Source organism: Pelophylax lessonae (assembly GCF_965119305.1).
Source record: "Pelophylax lessonae genome assembly, chromosome: 3".
Lineage (NCBI taxonomy): Eukaryota > Metazoa > Chordata > Amphibia > Anura > Ranidae > Pelophylax > Pelophylax lessonae.
The window spans coordinates 506,591,329-506,611,866 of NC_138770.1; the positions used below are offsets into that span (position 1 = coordinate 506,591,329).

The window sequence follows — 20,538 nt, forward strand, 5'->3', positions numbered from 1 at the left end:
CACTTCAGAGAGACCGGATCCAGACCAGGCCGTAGGCGCAGCGTGAGGAGGTCATCTGGAACCAGTCAGCAGCCCGGTAAGTGAGTCCTCCTCCTCCTCATGCCTATTCCATCACCTGTCCTGTGCCATTATTATACCATCTGTGCCATGCCATACCACCTGTGCCATGCCATACCACCTGTGCCATGCCATACCATCTGTGCCATGCCTGTACCATCTGTGCCATGCCATGCCATACCATCTGTGCCATGCCTGTACCATCTGTGCCATGCCATACCATCTGTGCCATGCCATACCATCTGTGCCATACCATACCATCTGTGCTATGCCTGTACCATCTGTGCCATGCCATACCACCTGTGCCATGCCATACCATCTGTGCCATGCCATACCACCTGTGCCATGCCGTACCACCTGTGCCATGCCATACCACCTGTGCCATGTCTGTACCATCTGTGCCATGCCATACCATCTGTGCCATGCCATACCATCTGTGCCATGCCTGTACCATCTGTGCTATGCCTGTACCATCTGTGCCATGCCATACCATCTGTGCCATGCCATACCATCTGTGCCATGCCTTTTCCCTCACTTGTGCCATGCCTTTTCCCTCACTTGTGCCATGCCTATTCCATCACTTGTGCCATGCCTATTCCATCACTTGTGCCATGCCTATTCCATCACTTGTGCCATGCCTGTACCATCACTTGTGCCATGCCTATTCCATCACTTGTGCCATGCCTATTCCATCACTTGTGCCATGCCTATTCCATCACTTGTGCCATGCCTGTACCATCACTTGTGCCATGCCTATTCCATCACTTGTGCCATGCCTATTCCATCACTTGTGCCATGCCTATTCCATCACTTGTGCCATGGCTACAACTGAATACAAACCTGATTTGCAAAAGATTACTGGAAACAAAAGATGCCAGAAATCCCACTGAGATTATCATCCCATCATTTCAACAAGGTAACAAAAAACACCTGACTGAGCATGTTATATTATGTGTTTAATATATTATTGTTAAAGTTATATGCTTTTGTGTGAGTGTTTGTCTGTTTTGGCAGGTCACTGCGTGGTGTGGCTCTCTGACTCTCACAGTTTAAAATTTTGGCTCCTTTAGTCGAACTTGTTCGCCACCCCTGGTCTAAACGATCCGGGGATAGTCGGCTATTGGAAGGGAAGAATCGCGCCGGTGGGAGAGATCGAAGCTCGATCTTGTACCCTGACCTTATGACTTCGCAAACCCATCTGTCCGGGATTCTGGAAAGCCATGGATCCGGGAACCGGCGAAGACGTCCCCCCACCCCAGTTATGGGTGGGGGGCGCACCTTCAGGCTTTGGACGGTTTATCTTCAGGTCTAGAGGGGGCGGGCTTTTGCTTGCTCGACCAACGACCCCTGACGCCTCCTGCAGGAGCTTTGGAGGACTTAATTTTTTCACCCGCGGGACGAAAAAAAAACCTCTTGTGAGCAGAAAAAGAAGGCCCTCGTCTTTGACGAGTTCCTTTAGCTTTAAAATTTTGCGGTAAAAAGGTGCTCTTTCCACCCGTGAGATCCTTAATGATCTCATCTAAGTTGGCTCCAAATAGACGCTCTCCTAAAAAGGGGAAATTAGCCAATGCTTTTTTGGAACTTTGGTCGGCTAACCAACCTTTTAGCCACAGTGTACGCTTGAGAACCACCGCTGAGACAGATGCTCGCGCCAATAATGAAGTGGCGTCTAACGCCGCATCACACACAAACTGTAACCCCTGTATCATCTGTTCCAACAAATCTGATACCGCCTGAGGGACCTCTTCTAGGTCCCGGCGTAACCACTTGGTCCATACAGTTACAGCCTGCGAAACCAGACCAATAGCAATTACTGGTCTGAAAGCTGATCCAATCAAGGTAAACATGGTGCGAGACATAGCTTCTATCTTGCGATCCACTGGATCTTTAAAAGACGGAGTGTCTTCTAGAGGAATAACCGTGGCTTTATTCAATCTAGCAATTGGTGAATCCACCACAGGTGGTTCTGTCCATTTCTTAATGAGGGTTTCCTCAAACGGATAACGCCTGTTAATGCGTTTAGAAATAGTAGAAATGCGTTTTGGCAGACTCCATTCTTCTTTGATTGGATTGCCAAAACATTTGGGCAATGGAAAAAACCTTCGCCACTAGATGCGTTTTTAGTCCCAAAAGGGATTTCAGTTTCAGCTATTTCTGACGGAATACCCTGTAATCTTAAGGTCTCTTGAACAGATACCATGAGTGCGTTTACCAACGCTTCCTCTCTGGCTATGGCTGATGCCGAAACATCCTCCTCACTGTCTGAAGAGACAGTACACGAGACACCAATCCCAGATGAAGTACCTGCAACTGCAGAAATAGGCTCAGAGTCTGAATCCGAGGTTTCAGATAATAAGGGGTTAGGCGGGGGTCGCTTACTTGCGCCCTGTCCCTGACAAGCCACTTCCACCCGGGACACAAGCTTCCATAATAGCGGACAATGATTTAATCGTCAGTGGGGTGCTGGAGGATCCCGCAGACCCCTCGAGGGGATCCGGAGGAGATACATGAGTGGCAGGGTCCATGATAATTCAGGACACCTTTGCCAGAAAACACAAAAAAACTTTTTTTTTTTTTTTTTTAAATAAAAAATACCTCTTTTTTTTTTTTTATTTTTTTTATGTGTCTCCCCCTAGCGCAATAGCGCCCCTCAGAGTACCTGCTTCTCGATCCCACAGAGAGAGAGAGGGACCCCCAAGGCTCACCAACCGATGCAGTGAAGTTTCCAACCAACTGCAGTCAGCGTCTGTCTTTACAGACTGGAAGGAGCTGTTGCTTTTTCCCGGGTAGAAGGACGTGGCTCCGCCCCCTGTGTACGCCTTCCGGCGTTCCCAGCTCTCCACGAGGTAGCTGGGCTCATGAAACATGGCCGCCCCCATATAGGAGACATTAGACTCCAAAAACATGGCGGCCGGCGTGACCTGAGGACATGCATGCACCTGGTCTACGGCAAAATGGCGGCGGACCGCCGAAAACGTTTTTCCCAGCACATCCACCTGCATCTCTGCTGAGTGGCGATTGATAGATCTACAGGAGATACACTACAAATAAGGTAGGATTATACCTCCTATGTCTGCTGTAATGCTACAGTCTGCTGGGTAGAGTGTTAGCTCTCAAACCAAGTCCACTTCCCACAAACACATACTGTATTTACAAGGGGGACTTTTAGTGTCAGATATATACTGACCATGTATGGAGGGGCCCATAATTCATACTGCCTCATAACGAGGAAAGAAAAAAGGGAACGTTTACTCACCATACCGAACCGACAGGCACCCTCTCTTCACAATACCCTCTCCACCGGGGTGGGGGTTTGTGGACCACTCCGGACGCCTCGACTCTCAGGTTCCTGGCGTCCAAGCGAGACTTTTAACTCGCAAGGTCAGTCCCTCCACTGGGACTCCGTCGCGGCCGACCCAGCGCGGAGCTCTGGTCTGCACGCGCTCGTAGGCAGAAACCGGGGTGACCACTGGATCTCAACATCCAGCCCGTCGCCCGGCCCCGCATACTTACTTGAATGTGTCGCGGCCGACCAAGCGCAATGCAATGGTCTGCGCGCGCTCGTAGGCCGGCTGGGGTGACCACTAGTGTCGCCCAGTCCGGCGTTTTTTGCTTGAAGATCTCACAGGAAAAACACTGGAGAAAAAACTACCTAAAAAATATTTCTTCTAAAGAAAAAATCTTGCCAGGACCAAAAAGATCCCAGCAAGGAGCTTAGGTCCTTACTCCTGACTAGACAGAAAAAAACTGATTCCCTGTAGCAGAGAGAGGGAGGATATACCCTCAGGGACTGCCCCTAAGGTGGAGCCAGAACGTTTTGTCTTTCTGCCTAGTCCTACTCCTGCGGAGACAACATAACCCAGCTCTTGAGAATCAAGAAGACTACGTCTGTCAATGAGCGATAGAGAAAGTAAGTTTCACTATAGGGATACTAAAGTGAAACATCGAGTGTGGCTAGAGGTTACCACTTTTGGTACTGAAAAGAGTACCAAAAGCGGTACCTAAAAGTACCTAAGCTGAAACACTGATCTCTCTGTGCCTGTCACAGAGCCCCCCCCCCCCCCCCCTGTTAGTAAGCACAAATAGGCATACATTTAATCCTTTGATCACCCCCATGTACTAGCCCCTTCCCTGCCAGTGTCCTTTATACAGTAACAGTGCATATGATTTAGTACTGATTACTGTAATAATGTCACTGGTCCCCAAAAAATGTCAGTTAGGGGTCTGATCTGCCCGCCACAATGTTGTAGTCCTGCTAAAAATCGCTGATCGCAGCCAAAAATAAAAATAAATAAAAAGTCCAAAAATCTATCCCGTAGTTTGTAAATGCTATAACTTTTGCGCAAACCAATTAAAATACGCTTTTTGGGAAAGCTCTATTTGTGCGAAAAAATGGACATCAATTGTATTTGGGTACAGCGAAGCACGACCGTGCAATTTTTAAAGTAATGCAGTGCCGATTCGCAAAAAATGGCCTGGTCATTAAGGGGGCAAAACTTTTCCGGAGCTGAAGTGGTTAACATTATATTCATCTAATTTCTGTACACCAATGTTTCCCAGATTCCGAAAAATTGTGCTGTTGTAGAAATAGGGCTCATACAGTTCTTTAAAATCTTTTAAACAAATGATCTTGGTAGTAAATATGTCTGCTGACACAGGATTCTAGCAGTGAAATTCCTAAAAAGCAAAACATATACTACGATATAAAGAAAAGTGATGGGGTAATAAGTGTAAGATCTTTTAAGTTCATAATTAGGAAATGCAATCAAGAAATGTTCAGTAGAATAGAATTTCCTGTTGACTGTTTTACAATTAAAGCAAAAAGATTGGGTTTAGGTTGATGCCCACAGTAGATTACAATTATAGTGTGCAATCACTTTCATTAGCTCATAACTGATATTACCACAAGGATTTAGACAACCAGGATTATCTAAAATTTCCTGGAAAATAAATACAGAACTAGCCCAAATTGTTACCCTTGGTGAATGCAGTTACTCTGTGAGCTTAAAGCAATATTAAAAAAAACAAAAATACAGTTTGTGTGTAAGTTTCTTGCCACAGCTGATATAATATAGGAGGAATGAATAAGCAGGAGTACATCTTAAAACAAATGCTTAAAGTAGTATTAAACCTAAAAGCAAATATTTATTATAATGCAGTCTCTCAATTCTTAGATGTGATAGCTGCATTTGTTTTCTGTTTTTAGGCTTTCATTCCTTTATTTTCACCTAGTGATCTCGCAGGTAACCCTGTTGTTTTTCAACAGAAAATGCTATGTAGCAGATGTAGCAGTTACAGGGTTTAGATAAACCATTTACTACTGACATGAAGTGCTTACAATCATAATTTATTTATTAATGTAAAACCTTTTTTCCAAAAGTAAAAAAAAAGTTTTCCTGTAACTGCTTATAAAGTGTTAGCGTGCAGGAGGTGCTTCTATTGGTCTCATAATGCCTGTAGGTGCATGACATTCTGGAAGCGAGCATCAAAATGGTGGCTTAGGGCGTGGCTCCATATGACCCTGGAAGTCAAGCCAAGGAGCCACCCTATACAGGGAGTGCAGAATTATTAGGCAAATGAGTATTTTTGAGGATTAATTTTATTATTGAACAACAACCATGTTCTCAATGAACCCAAAAAACTCATTAATATCAAAGCTGACTATTTTTGGAAGTAGTTTTTAGTTTGTTTTTAGTTTTAGCTATTTTAGGGGGATATCTGTGTGTGCAGGTGACTATTACAGGGAGTGCAGAATTATTAGTCAAATGAGTATTTTGACCACATCATCCTCTTTATACATGTTGTCTTACTCCAAGCTGTATAGGCTCGAAAGCCTACTAACAATTAAGCATATTAGGTGATGTGCATCTCTGTAATGAGAAGGGGTGTGGTCTAATGACATCAACACCCTATATCAGGTGTGCATAATTATTAGGCAACTTCCTTTCCTTGGGCAAAATGGGTCAAAAGAAGGACTTGACAGGCTCAGAAAAGTCAAAAATATGGCGCTTTTCCACTGCATGGAACCGTACCGGCTCGGCACGCTTTTGTGCTTTTCCACTGCGGTACCGCATGGTATAGGGTCGGAACGGTTCGGTACGGTATAGGTTTGCTTTTCCACTGCATGGAACCGAACGGTACGGCTCTGAAAAAACAGTACCTACTCGATTGTGGTTCCAACAGGTACCAAACTGGTACCATATCCCACAATCCTTTGCATGCAGTCACTACTAGCCACTGATTGGTCAGAGAATCACACCCACCCCGTTGTTATCCCACCCACTTAACTTTAGTACTACTTTAGTGGAAAAGCAAACCTATACCGTACCGTACCGAACCGTTCCGACACTATACCATGCGGTACCGCAGTGGAAAAGCAAACCGGGCCAAGCAGGGCCGAGTAGAGCCGAGCCGGTACTAGCCGGTACTTGCAGTGGAAAAATGCCAATAGTGAGATATCTTGCAGAGGGATGCAGCACTCTTAAAATTGCAAAGCTTCTGAAGCGTGATCATCGAACAATCAAGCATTTCATTCAAAATAGTCAACAGGGTCGCAAGAAGCGTGTGGAAAAACCAAGGCGCAAAATAACAGCCCATGAACTGAGAAAAGTCAAGCGTGCAGCTGCCAAGATGCCACTTGCCACCAGTTTGGCCATATTTCAGAGCTGTAACATCACTGGAGTGCCCAAAAGCACAAGGTGTGCAATACTCAGAGACATGGCCAAGGTATGAAAGGCTGAAAGACGACCACCACTGAACAAGACACAAAAGCTGAAACGTCAAGACTGGGCCAAGAAATATCTCAAGAAGTCTGCATCTTGAATGATGCAGACTTCTTCCTGTACCACTGCTTGAAAAAGGTGTCTTCCAGAAACTGGCAGTAGGACTGGGAGTTGAGCTTGACTCCATCCTCAACCCGAAAAGGCCCTACAAGCTCATCTTTGATGATACCAGCCCAAACCAGTACTCCACCTCCACCTTGCTGGCGTCTGAGTCGGACTGGAGCTCTCTGCCCTTTACCAATCCAGCCACGGGGCCATCCATCTGGCCCATCAAGACTCACTCTCATTTCATCAGTCCATAAAACCTTTGAAAAATCAGTCTTGAGATATTTCTTGGCCCAGTCTTGACGTTTCAGCTTGTGTGTCTTGTTCAGTGGTGGTTGTCTTTCAGCCTTTCTTACCTTGGACATGTCTCTGAGTATTGCACACCTTGTGCTTTTGGGCACTCCAGTGATGTTGCAGCTCTGAAATATGGCCAAACTGGTGGCAAGTGGCATCTTGGCAGCTGCACGCTTGACTTTTCTCAGTTCATGGGCTGTTATTTTGCGCCTTGGTTTTTCCACACGCTTCTTGCGACCCTGTTGACTATTTTGAATGAAATGCTTGATTGTTCGATGATCACGCTTCAGAAGCTTTGCAATTTTAAGAGTGCTGCATCCCTCTGCAAGATATCTCACTATTTTTGACTTTTCTGAGCCTGTCAAGTCCTTCTTTTGACCAAGGAAAGGAAGTTGCCTAATAATTATGCACACCTGATATAGGGTGTTGATGTCATTAGACCACACCCTTCTCATTACAGAGATGCACATCACCTAATATGCTTAATTGGTAGTAGGCTTTCGAGCCTATACAGCTTGGAGTAAGACAACATGCATAAAGAGGATGATGTGGTCAAAATACTCATTTGCCTAATAATTCTGCACTCCCTGTATAGTGGAAATTGGCATCAGTGGTCAGGGGAGAATGTGAAAATTAGGAACAGAAGAAAAATAATGGCAGGACAAGCTAAAGTGAAGGTCCTACCCTAATTATCTAATATAAAAAAAAAACAACTTGTGTTTAAAATCACTTTAAGAGCACTACAAAAATGCTTTATAAATCCATTCTGTTTGTCCTGGATGCCCCTTTCTCCACAAATTGAAGTGTTATACACCACCACCACCCTCCCACTATCTAATCAAAGTGTCACCCACTACTGAGGCATTCTCATCTATGGAGGGATGATTGGGTTAGTCAAATCTCTGAAGAGCGAGAAGTCGCGGCTTCGTTTAAAAAATATACCCCTGATTGGAGGGGTTCATGGTAGAAGCAAAAAAAATACAGGTTTTCAGTCTTGCTGTCTGATCTTAGCCAATTTTGGAACCCTAACAGTTTTCTTTAATGAAGAGCTCGATGTGGCAAATGGATATCTCTGAACTGGAAAGCAACATGTGTGAGCTATTAATTTAACTAAATAGTAGCTACATTTGTTTTCTTATATTTGTGAACCTATAATCAACAATCTTTTTCCACAATTTAGTATTCTCATGGATCACCTGTCAAGATAAAAAAGGTTGAATATACAGGTGCATCTCAAAAAAATAGATCACCAAAAAGGTAATTTATTTCAGTCATTCAATTCAAAAAATGCATGCGCTGACTTTGGACTTAATTAATAACAGTGGACTAAAGCCTCCTACACACGCACCGATTGTTGGCAGACCGATCGGCCGTCTTTTGTCCAGTGTTGTTGTGTTGGTTGAAATGTGCTCTAGACTGCACACGAATTTTGTCGGCCAACAACAACCAACTACAGAAGTGATGTCATGTTCTGGTTTACTTTTCGTGTGTTTTTTCTTCTCTGAGCATGCCCAGTCTTGCTCATCACATTTTTATCTGCTGAAATCTGTACTGACTGAAGAACAATCGGCCGTTCTGGTGACGGCCAACAAAAATTTTATAGCATGCACACCAGATTTTGTTCGGCCGAAAAGTCGCAGTCGGTTGTCGGAAGCATCATACTAACAAGCCGACAATCGGCCGATCGGACGCTGGCCGAAAATTCACAGCCAACAATCGGTGCGTGTGTACGAGGCTTAACACTGAAGGTGGTTGGGTCAACCCCTCCTCTTGGTAGCCCCTGACTACCTATAGTTCAGTCAAGTCGGTTCTGTGTAAGGGCGGAGTCTCCAGGAGAAATCTTCACCACTACAATGAATCTACTAGTCAGCCTGTGGATGAAATGATTTCTCAAAGATTTATTGCACTTGCAAGCACTTATACATACATTGTAAAAGGGGGGGGGTGGTCTTCAAACACCAGCAGATCCCCAAATCAGCATGGACAGTGGAAACTTCACACTGGACCTCATGCAACTTGGATTCTGTGCCTCTCCACGTGAAATACAAAATTTCCAGTCTGTGATGATTTGGGGAGCCATGTCTTTTGCTGGTGTTGGTCCGCTGTGTTTTATAAAGTCTAAAGTCAGAGCAGCCCTCTACCAGGAAATTCAAGGGCACTTCATGCTTTCCTCTGCTGACCAGCTTTATGGAGATGGTGCTTTCATTTCCAGCAGGACTTGGCACCTGCCCACACTGCCAAAACTACCAATACCTGGTTTAATGATCACGATATCACTGTGCTTGATTGGCCAGCAAACTTGCCTGACCTAAACCCTATAGATTATCTGTGGGGTATTGTCAAGAGGAAGATGAGAGACACCAGACCCAACAATGCAGATGAGCTGTAAGTCACTATCAAAGAAACCTGGGCTTCCATAACACCTCAGCAGTGCCACAAGCTGATCGCCTATCTGACATGCTGCATTGATACAGTAATTCATGCAAAAGGAACCCTGACCAAGTATTGGTTGCCTACTATACCGTCATACTTTTCAGTAAGCCAACATTCCTGTATTAAAAATCCCTTTTCTTATTGGTCTTTTGTAATATTCCAATTCTCTGAGATACTGAATGTTGGGTTTTCATTAGCTGTAAGCCATAATCATCAAAATTAAAAGAAAGAAATGCTTGAAATATATATCATTGTGTGTGTAACGCAGCTATATAAAATATATGAGTTTCACTTTTTAAATTTTTTTTTCAGAAAACAATTACCTTTTTGATGATATTCAAATTTTATGAGATGCACCTGTAATTTGCAAATATAGTAAGGTCGTAAACTTTTTTTGTTGGACTAACCTTTGCTTTAGATGATAAGCCACGTAGATTAAGACGTGCTGAGGACAGTATCTGCACAGCTTCTTGTGGATTAGACTTGTTCTTGCTGCATTTCATTGACACTACAATATACAAAAAGAGATACCATTTCCAGTCACTGCATCCGATGTTTTATTATGATTTTGCATATGACAAAATAACAAAGCAATAACAGATGACAAACATGATGTGACAAATTTATTTAATTTAATTTATGACATATTATGCATTAATTCAATGGTGTGGTGCCATGACATTGTTCCAAACAGAGATTATCTTAAGAGGGAAAAACCTTGATTGGATCAATATAAAAAAACTCTGAGGGTACTGGGTGCCTAAAGACATACAGTACAAGTACAGTATATAAACAGTTTATGTCTGAATAGCAAAAGAAACCAGAAACAAACATTCAACCTATACCAGCTATGCTAATATTAGGCTTCCAAACTAGCACCCAAGAAAGTAAGTCAGGGTGATGTCATGTTGACAGTAAAGAGTGCCAAGAGTTAGATTCAACTCCAGTTCTGCTAAGCTATTTTTGTTGTTGAAGCTAGTGCTAGATGCCCTAGAAGCACTGACCTGGTGAAGTGCGCTTTGATGGGGAAAGGTGGACTTTTGTCCTTAAAGTCCATAGGTTTGAATGAGGCATTGCTGAATTCACCTGGCGACAGTGAAACGAGAAGCAGGCTGTCCCCTATGGGGACCTTCAGGAATGACAAATAGAGAGTCATACTGTTTAAAGGGCGCTCTAGCTGACTTATAGACATGAACAGCCCCTACCCTATCCACAAAATTGTGTAAAATCTCCTTTGGATTTTGCAAAGCAGAAAAAAGAGAAGGAAGAACAATGTTCTTGTGGATGTGAAAGAAGACACCACCTGAGGAATAAAAAGGGCATTGATCTTAAAGACAACCTTGTCTTGCACAGGACAGGGTTCTTTACAGGTTAAAGTAGTATTAAATCCAAAAGCAAACATTTATTGTATTGCGGGTTTGCCAATTTTTAGATGCCATGGGTGGATTACTTTCCTTTTTTTCGGCTTGCTTTCTTCTATTTTCATCTGATGATCCCACCAGTAAGTGTGTTGTTTTTACAGGGATGAGACAGATCATATAACTCTGGCAGGGGTGCTTAACTTCTTCTGGCCCGCGCTATAGCCGAAAGACGGCTACAGCGCGGACTCAAAATTCCGGGAGGCCATCTTTAAACGGCCTCCCAGTAACAGACTCCCCGCGCGCTCCCGCGAGCGCGCATCGGGGAAAATCTGTGTCGGCCGTGTCCCTTGGACACAGCCAATCACAGATCGTGGTAAATGGCCAATCACAGCGGCCATTTACCACGTGATCGGCCCATGCAATGAGAGATGATCTCATATGTAAACATATGAGATCATCTCTCATCGCCAGCTCTCCTTCCTCACACAGAGACTGCGTGTGAGGAAGGAGCAGAGCCGATCAGGGACGCAGAAAAATTTAATCAGGGCACTGATTACCAGTGCCCTGATTACAACAGAGGTAAATAAAATACAATGTGCCCACCATCAGTGCCCACAGTGCCCTCCATCAGTGCCCCCCATCAGTGCCCATAGTGCTGCCAGTCAGTGCCTGCTCATCTAGGCACTGATGAGCACTGACTGGCAGCACTATGGGCACTGAGTGTGGGCACTGATGGTGCTGCCCATCAGTGCTCATCAGTGGCACCCGTCAGTGTCCAGTGCCAACCATCAGTGTCCAGCAGTGCCGCCTTTCAGTGCCCATCAGTGCCACCTCTGTGCCCAGCAGTGCCACCTCTCAGTGCCCAGCAGTGCCACCTATCAGTGCTCATGAGTGCCGCCTATCAGTGCTCATCAGTGCGGCATATTAGTACCTCCTCATCAGTGCCACCTCATCAGTGCCCATAAGTGCCACCTCATCAGTGCCCATCAGTGCAGCCCATCAGTGCCCATCAGTGCCGCCTCATCAGCGCACATCAGTGAAGGAGAAAAATGTATTTATTTTCAAAATTTACTCGCAAAAAAAAAGAAAAACCCAGAGATGATTTAATACCACCAAAAGAAAGCTCTACTTGTGTGAAAAAAATGATAAAACTTTCATATGGGTACAGTGTAGCATGACCACGCAATTGTCATTCAAAGCGTGAGAGCACTGGAAGCTGAAAATTGGCCTGGGCAGGAAGGGGGTGAAAGTGCCCGGTAGGCAAGTGGTTAAAATAATCAGTGTTTATTTATGTAAAACCTTCCCCCCACCAAAAAAAAAAACAAGAAGAAAACGGCTGTAGCTGATTAAAAAGTGTTAGCTGGTGTTCAGCTTCAATTTGTTAGTATATCTAACACACCCTCCCCCAGACTAACAATTCTGCTGTCCAAATCTGCCTCCTGTGCTCCTTCATCCAAAGTGGTTTCTGTATGGTACAGAAGGTGTATTACTAGCCAGATCATCAGGGGAAACCAGGAGAAACATGCCTAAACAAAGAAAACGAATACAGCCACTACATCTAATGATTGGTAAGCTTCTATACATTATATTGTTGCTTTTAAGTTTAATACTGCTTTAGGGCCACCAACTCAGAAACTCACCTTGCAGAGAGGATGGCAACCTTATGAGTGAAAGTAGACAGAGAGATATCCTTGAAAGGTTTCAAGGGCTGTTTGTGAAGAACTGACAAAGCCAGGTTAAGATCACACAATTTAACTGGGGGACATATAGGAAAAATAATTGGAGCAACAAGCTACAGGAAAACCTTCACTATGGACTGAGAGACAAGCAGTCTTTAAAAAAATAAATGATAGGTTGAGATTTGACCGTGATGGTATTCAAAGCCAAACTGGAGAAAAGACAGGATTGCATTCCACAAAGTACTTTCTGAGATGGAATTTTTCTTGCCTTGCACCATGAGAAATGAGGCATCCAGATGGAATGTTAGACTTTAAGGCCATTAAGGCTAGCGACCAAGAAGCAGACTGGTAAATTGGTCCTTGGGACAGAAGATCTGGGAGGAGAGTCTGCCAGGAGTCTAAAGAGACTAAAGTGCTTTGTTTGTCTGGGCCAGTAAAATCTGAATCATTGGAATGCCCTTCATCTCAATCCTGCATATCAGGTGAGGAAGGACTTTTAGCCATGGCTCACACTAGTGTGGCTTTGAAATCGCGATACTTCAGGCCATTTCAAAGCAGCACACCATTGCGATTTTCACTGCCGATTGCATTGCGCCTTGCAACTTAATTTAACAAAGGTCTATGCAAGTTGCAATGAAATCGGCAAAAAGTAGTGCAGGAACCTTTTTCATATAATATGAACAGTTCCATTGCTGGTAATGGGGTGCGATTTGTTATATGATTTGAAACTGTCCAATCCCATGACAAGTTGCACAGGTGTTAACAGCTGCTTAGAGGAGTCTGGAAGAAGCAAAGTCTTTATCAAGATTCTTCTTTACCAAACAGCTTGCATAAATGAATGTACTGGAAAAGTCTTAACAAGCAGGAGATGTTTAAAAGAACCCAAGCTGATAGCTGATATAGCTGAAACAGGTAGCTCCAGGTCTAGTCATGTGCAGACTGCATCAACAAGGAATATTGTAATATCCTTAGGTTTTGGAGTTACAGTATGTGGATTGAGACTCCCCCTGTACCAACTCCTCATATAAGGATTATGTACAATCCTCTTCATTCTTAGCTGACTGTGCAGAAACAGCCGCAGTTCCAGGAAAAACAGAGATGGACTCTGAAGGAGAGGGAGTGTAAGTATGCTTGCAACTTCTAAGTTCTAAGTCAGTTAATTTTTTTTCATAATTAGGACTAAGTAGCAGAGAATTCCTCCCTAGATATAAAATATGAAGGAATTACCCCTGAAAGGTTTAGGGAAGACTCTGAGGAGTGCTGGGAAGTCGTCCATGCTCCTCATTTCAGGTTCATTAAAGTGATTGTAAAGTCTGTTTTTTTTTAAATAACAAACATGTTATACTTCCCTCCTCTGTGCAGTTGGGTTTGCACAGAGCAGTCTGGATCCTCCTCTTCTCGGGTCCCTCATTCCTGCTCCTGGCCCCTCCCTCCTATCAAGTTCCCCCACAGCAAGCAGATTGCTATGGGGGCACCTGAGCCGAGCTGCAGCTCCATGTGTCCATTCAGACAAGAGCTGCTGTTCAGCCCCGCCCCCTCACTCTGATTGGTTGACAGCCATGGGAGCCAATGGCACCGTGGCTGTATCTCAGCCAATCAGGAGAATGAGTCCCAGGACGGCTGAGGGACTCGTGGACATCACTGGTCAGAGAGGGGGCACAAGTAAGTATTAGGGGGTGCTGGGGGGGGGGCTGTTACACACAGAAGGCTTTTTATCTTAATGCATAAAATGCATTAAAAATTAAAAAAAACACCTTCCTGACTTTACAACTCCTTTAAGGGTTACACTGCAAGTACCCCCAGCACAGTTAGAGAATCCTACAATTTGCCAATGCCCCATTGTTATAACTCACCATCCTAGTTATGCAAGTGAGAGATTACTCACAAGAAATGCCCACAAACTGATGCTGGAGGAGTAAGGCTTAATGCAATCTATGACCAGGTCACTGTAAGGCAGCAGGGAGCCCAGGTATATGTACAGAGGATGGTGGATGTAGTGTATAGGCAGAGATGATAATTGAAAGGCAGCAAAGTCTGCATGTGCACAGGAAGACAGCACATGCACACATAGTATGAACCCCAGAAAGAGACTTGCACAAGATGAGTGGGACCAAAGAGACCAAACAGCTGAAAAAAAGGGCTACTAGGGTGCCATATTCAAACAAGGTGCAGCTCCCCATCATGCCACCAACTAGTGTTGCAATAAGAGCCCTGCAAGTTAATTCCTTGGGGAAGGATGGGAGCAGCGTAAGCACCATTAGGCTCCCACACAAGAGAAGCCTAAACGCAATGCAGCTGAAGTCATGAGGGGCCCACACATGCACACTGGGGTCAGAGAAGCAAAATTCAGAGAACATGCTGTTTCCACTAGTCTTCCCCTCTCTAATAGCCAAATACAATACACACAGGTGTCTATGTGAGAGTTTTCAACAGAGCTTGTTGTCCAATTACACTTTACAGGCAACCCCTGCTTCTTCCTCTCAGTGGGGTCAAGGTATGGCTTCTATGGCACTGCCGAGTATTAGCCAGACCAGAAAGCCTCAAAAGGGGCTCCTTCCAGCCCTGCAGCAACTGAAGAAACTTGCTGCATTAGGTTTGCCCAGAGTCATCATGTTAAACAATAAAATTAATTTAAGTTGGGAGTTTTGGGGTACAGCCATTGTTGTAGAGTGGCCTTTTAGAGAATGAGAACACACACGCTCCTATTTAGAGAGGGGGAGATTCGAGTTTTTGTCTTGGTGCATAGGGCTGTGAAATAAGCATGTTAGGGGCTCTAAGGGCCTGTTTTTGCCAGTTAAAGGTAAATGCTTGTTGCCAGAAAACTTTTATAAGATGACTTGACCACAATAGAGAGATTTGGTCATGGTTTGGCGTATTTTTTTCAAGTTGTCAGCCAACCCAGAGGAGGGGGGGATTACATGGGAAAGATAACGTTATTGTAAACCCTCACCTTGTAAAATAACTTGTTCCGTTTAAAATAGAAACAAAAAAGGCAAAACATTTGTGTGTAGAAATAAAAATTAATACCTTTTTCGCCCCTCCCTTTTTTTTTTTTAATAGGTTCTCACATTCCTTCTGTTCTCAGCCTTATAAGAGCTGAGGGAAGGAGAAATGCAGCACAATAAACATCCAGGGGGCTCACGTGTCAGCACAAGCCTGATCATTGGAGGAGAGCACACTTCCTGGGTTTATCACTCATTGTAAATAACTTAGCTGGAGTAGGTGGCCAATATACATTGCTGTGTATCTTTCCTTGTAGAACCAAACCACACTGTATTTCATAACTCCTGAGATAACAACAGTACAGCCAAAATAAGGACATATTTATCTGTGTCTGTTAATTAGCAGCATTTTAAGCCCAAACACCAATATCCTAGGAGTGTATTAGGCCCATCACCCCTCTTAGCTGAAATAGCCATCCGATACCCATTATATTTGGATTAATCTAAAAGGTAATTTCTTGCCAGACAATAATATACACGTTACCAGACTGTAACCTGAAGGTATTTTTAAGATTTTAATATCTATTAAAAAACGTATCAAAAATGGTATCTGTGGGAGGGCAGCTACATGGTCATAAACATGGTGACAGCCCATCTCAGACCTCTTGATTGATCAGATCAGTTCTTTCCACGCCCTCCTCAAGGACCAGAAAAGAGGGACTGCATCTTCAGTCTAGAGCTCTACTTTTTACCATCAAAACAAGGAACATCTGCAAAGACTTAAGAGCCACTGACCTATCTTGCTCATTGATTGGCCTTTGCTGAACCAGGACTTGATAAGTATTTCTCATTCTTTAACCTTTTTTGCTTTTTTCTTTGGAATACCTTTTTTCTGTAAATATTTTATTTGCACCATTTTTTAACTGTCTTTTTGCATGAGCAGCTGGGAAGCCTCCACGTGGAAGACAATCGGTCAGATGACTGTGACGAAGGAGCCAACCAGGAACACATTTCAGAGGCTAGGTACTACCTCCTTCCTGATGGAGGCTGTACCTAGCCTCCGAAAAGCGTTTTTTTTTTTCTGTTTCCCTTAACATTTTGTAAATTGATAAAAATAAGCAATTAAATTATATTTTTAGAAAGCATTCTTACTTTATAGCATTTCTTCTTACCTGTCTAAAACGTATGCACAGTACGGTATATATTTTATTTGGACTGCGTTTGGTTTGCTGAACTCCTGCGTGCAGAACCCATGTCTAGTTTACTGTTTTTTATCAACACGGATGTCATCTAATTCTATATAATCCACTAGTAGTATGCCCAAAATCCATCCAAATTGTCAAAGCTTTGAATAGGTAGGTACTAAATCTACAAGATACCGTAAGTGAAGCAAAACTTTTAATTTAATATGGGGTCCCATAAAATAAAGAACTAGAGTAAAAACAGAATATATTGTCAGAGTAGATAACTACCTTTATCATGGATGCTTTAGGAAGTTACTTTGTTTTAAACTACATGTTCAGTTAGTTAGGACATCTCATTGAATGACAGCTGGTGCTCCACTTTTTTTGTATTATTTAATCTTCATGTAGAAGCTGGTCCTTCAAAACTGAAATTTCAGTTTTTTTATTTATTCTGTAGGGCTTATTAGATTCCCTATTGTTGACTGCAATGGAAACACCATCCTTTTGGAGTTTCAAACTATGCCTCCTTGCTAAAGCACAATCAGCAATGTGAAATGAATAAAAAATCAACACAGTGATTCATATTCTGGCAACAGAAGAAGTTCCATTCTGACCAGATCTGAGTGACCGAATCCACTAGCATCTATCCCAAAATGTAATATTAGTTGGAAATGAATCTGACACGTGTATCTCCAGAAGTACCACATCATCTACATTTTTTTGTGCTGCTTCTGTAAATTTAAAAAAAGGCTAGAGAATTCTCACTGTGCATGTGGGTACCCTAACTATAATTCTATAAACTCTGCAGCACCAGTTACAGAGCTATATGTCCTACCCACTAAACAAGACCCTAACTAAAAATAAGCCCAAATTAAAATGTCCAACAGCTCTATCTTACAGATATATTTATTGCAGCAGATGTTAAGAAAAGCCCAGTTCTCAAATAAACACATCATTACAAAAACACATATCTACAGAACACTGTGTTGAAAAGCCTTCATATTAGAAAAATAAATTGCAGCAGAGGCACTTGGGAGTTTGATGATGTATGAATCATTTATAATTTGATGACATATTTAGTATATATAAACATGCATACATACATGCAGCACACGGGGTCTGGTAGATGTTTCTAATGAATGAAATAATTAGCCATTGCCTAGTTTGCTGATGACAAGCTTCAGAAACATAGGTCAAGTAAAATATGTGACGCAAGTCTGCAGTGGGAGTAGGGCATACTTTCTTTTGTGGCTGACACAGTGAACTCAGGGCAGGAAGTAACAGTAAGACAAAAACTAATTACAGGATGCCTGGTAGCAGCTTTAATGAATCAATTAAGTAAAAAATGTGCTGGGAGAAAAATCCATAACGGAACCCAACACTTTTTCTTTGAAAACCACATAAAAGTGAAGCTAACACTTAAAATGAGCAGAAATTACTCCAATTTAAAATCTGCAATTATTTTCTTTATAACAGAGACATCATAATACGTTTTATTTCACTACATGACATGATTATGCTTGGTTGAATGGAAAAATGACATGGGTTGTAATACTGAATTTAAAAAGAAAGCTTACAGGACTGAGTTTTGTAAATTGTGCTAATAAAGAATTTTTCTTTTTTTAGGCCAATTTACCTTTGTAGTCACTGTTACCTGAATGATCATCTACTGTAGTGCAGTTAAAAAGTCCTCTACTCACCAATGGAGATAAGAATGTAGAACTAGATCTGTCTCAAATAAAAAGTTATCCTGCTCTCTGGTTGACATCTGCTGACTGATGAATCTCAGGTTTAAGATCACATGTGCAATGGGACAGTATGCATCTCCAGATGCCTGTAAGCAACTTTAGCGTACTTATTTAGAGCCCAGAATCCTAATTCCCAGGGTACCCTGGTATAAAAGCTAAGCATACTTAACAAAAAAAGAACGCCTATGCCTCTTTAAACTCCTGCAGTTTATATTAAATATAACTTAAGAAAAACATCCAAATATTTTTTTACATTCCATATAGTCTTCAACAATATTACTAATCCTTACATGCAGTGGCTACATTAGCCTTATTTTTTAAGCATTTTTTCCTTTATTTTATTATTTATTTATTATATAGGATTTATATAGCGCTGACAGTTTACGCACCGCTTTACAACTTGAGGGTAGACAGTACAAATACAATACACTTTAATACAGTAGCAATCAGAGGGCCCTGCTCATTAGAGCTTACAATCTAAGAGGGAGTGTTAAAGGGTAATTGAAGCTGAACTCCAGCTAACATTTTATAAGCACTTTGAGCAAGCAGCGGATTCCTTTTGGGATAAAAGTTTTACATATGTAGCACCCTCCTAGGTAGGTGCTAGTGAGAGAGTATAGTTTTTGGCTCTATCTGCCTATCAGAGGAGCAGCAGGCAAATCTATATTGCTTTCTGCCTAGCAGAGAGCAGGATCTGTTGGTGAGGTCTACTCAGTGTGCTCAGTATGTGATTCATTGAGTCTAGAGAGTGTTTCACACTGGTTCAATAGGGAGGCATGTTGGACAGTGGGAGGAAACCTGACCAATGGATACATAGGCTTTGTCCTGGTGATTGCCAGAGACAGGCTGTCTTGGTGCATTCTGGGATATTGTATAAAAGCCAGGAGCCCATGTGCCGTGGGGTCTTTGGCTGGTGAGCAGAGTCCCAGGGGGAGGGTGGCGGCTGCCTCCTCCTCTGTAGCAGTGGCATGTGCCATCAGGAGGTCGTCCTGAAGGCCAGAGGAATGGAGCTGAACCCAGAGGTCCAGGAAAGCTGACTGAGGGGGGAGACACTGGAGACCCTAAAAAAACAGTATCGTGAGTACAGGGGATTGTGTCAAGGGGCCTGACCTGATGGGGGCCAGCCTGGAGTAAGATAGTCAGTGGACAGGTGTCAATGGTCAAGAAAGAGGATACTAGGAGAGTGTCCTGAAGATAACTTTAGTTCATCAAGTCATCTGGCAAGAGACTTAATCTTAAATCCACCTAGTGGCAAGGTGGATCAACAGCCTGACTGTATCAACATATAGATGTCCTCTAAACTTTGTGCATAGTTCATCTGGAGTATCCCACTAATCCCTTCTCCTATCCCTAATTTATAAAAATTAAAAAAAAACAACAACATACCCCTGGATTGATTATTGACTGAGCCAAGAAGTAAAGTGATAGACTGTAAATGTCCCAGGGGGACCCGAAAGTGTGAAAATCCAGCAGTCCTTAAGGGGGCAGTGCTATACATAAATTAATAAAAGTTAAAGATTGTCAGGACCCCTGTCGGTGTTAAATGGTTTGTCTCAACCCTCTGCCACTTTATCTGGACAGCCAGGTCTGTTAAAGTAAGTTGACAAATATCAGACTTACTGGCTGGAATACCAGGTGAAAATAAAGGAAAAAAAAAGTTTAAAAAAATAAAGAAAATGCAGCCACCACATCTAAGAATTCATTTTTTTTTATTGAAAGAATCCCTTTTCTAAATTGACAGCAAAACCTCTTTCGGTTTTCAGTGAATCTTTCATTATCCTTTAGAGAAAGATGATTTGAATATGGTTAAAGGAAATTATAATGATTTGCGGTCATTTGTATCTTTTATATAGTCTATATATCAGACACAGAAAAGGTTGCTCCTTTTTTTAACAAGCTTACCTGTCAGGTAAAGGAGAAGTCATAAGTCTGGTTCATTCAGTTCTGGGTGTACAATTTAACATGATCTATTAACCTTCTGTTAACAACACGGTTTTGTAATCACATAGTAGA

At 42.7% G+C, this 20,538-nt stretch overlaps 1 protein-coding gene across 1 annotated transcript in view; it reads right to left on the reverse strand.

The window, feature by feature from the left end:
* TTC27 (tetratricopeptide repeat domain 27) overlaps positions 1–20,538 on the reverse strand; it is a 747,788-nt gene that overhangs the window by 27,239 nt on the left and 700,011 nt on the right. The window contains exon 20 of the mRNA XM_082252288.1: positions 10,019–10,119. Within this exon, the coding sequence (XP_082108414.1) occupies positions 10,019–10,119 (101 nt within the window). The remainder of the gene's footprint in view (positions 1–10,018; positions 10,120–20,538) is intronic.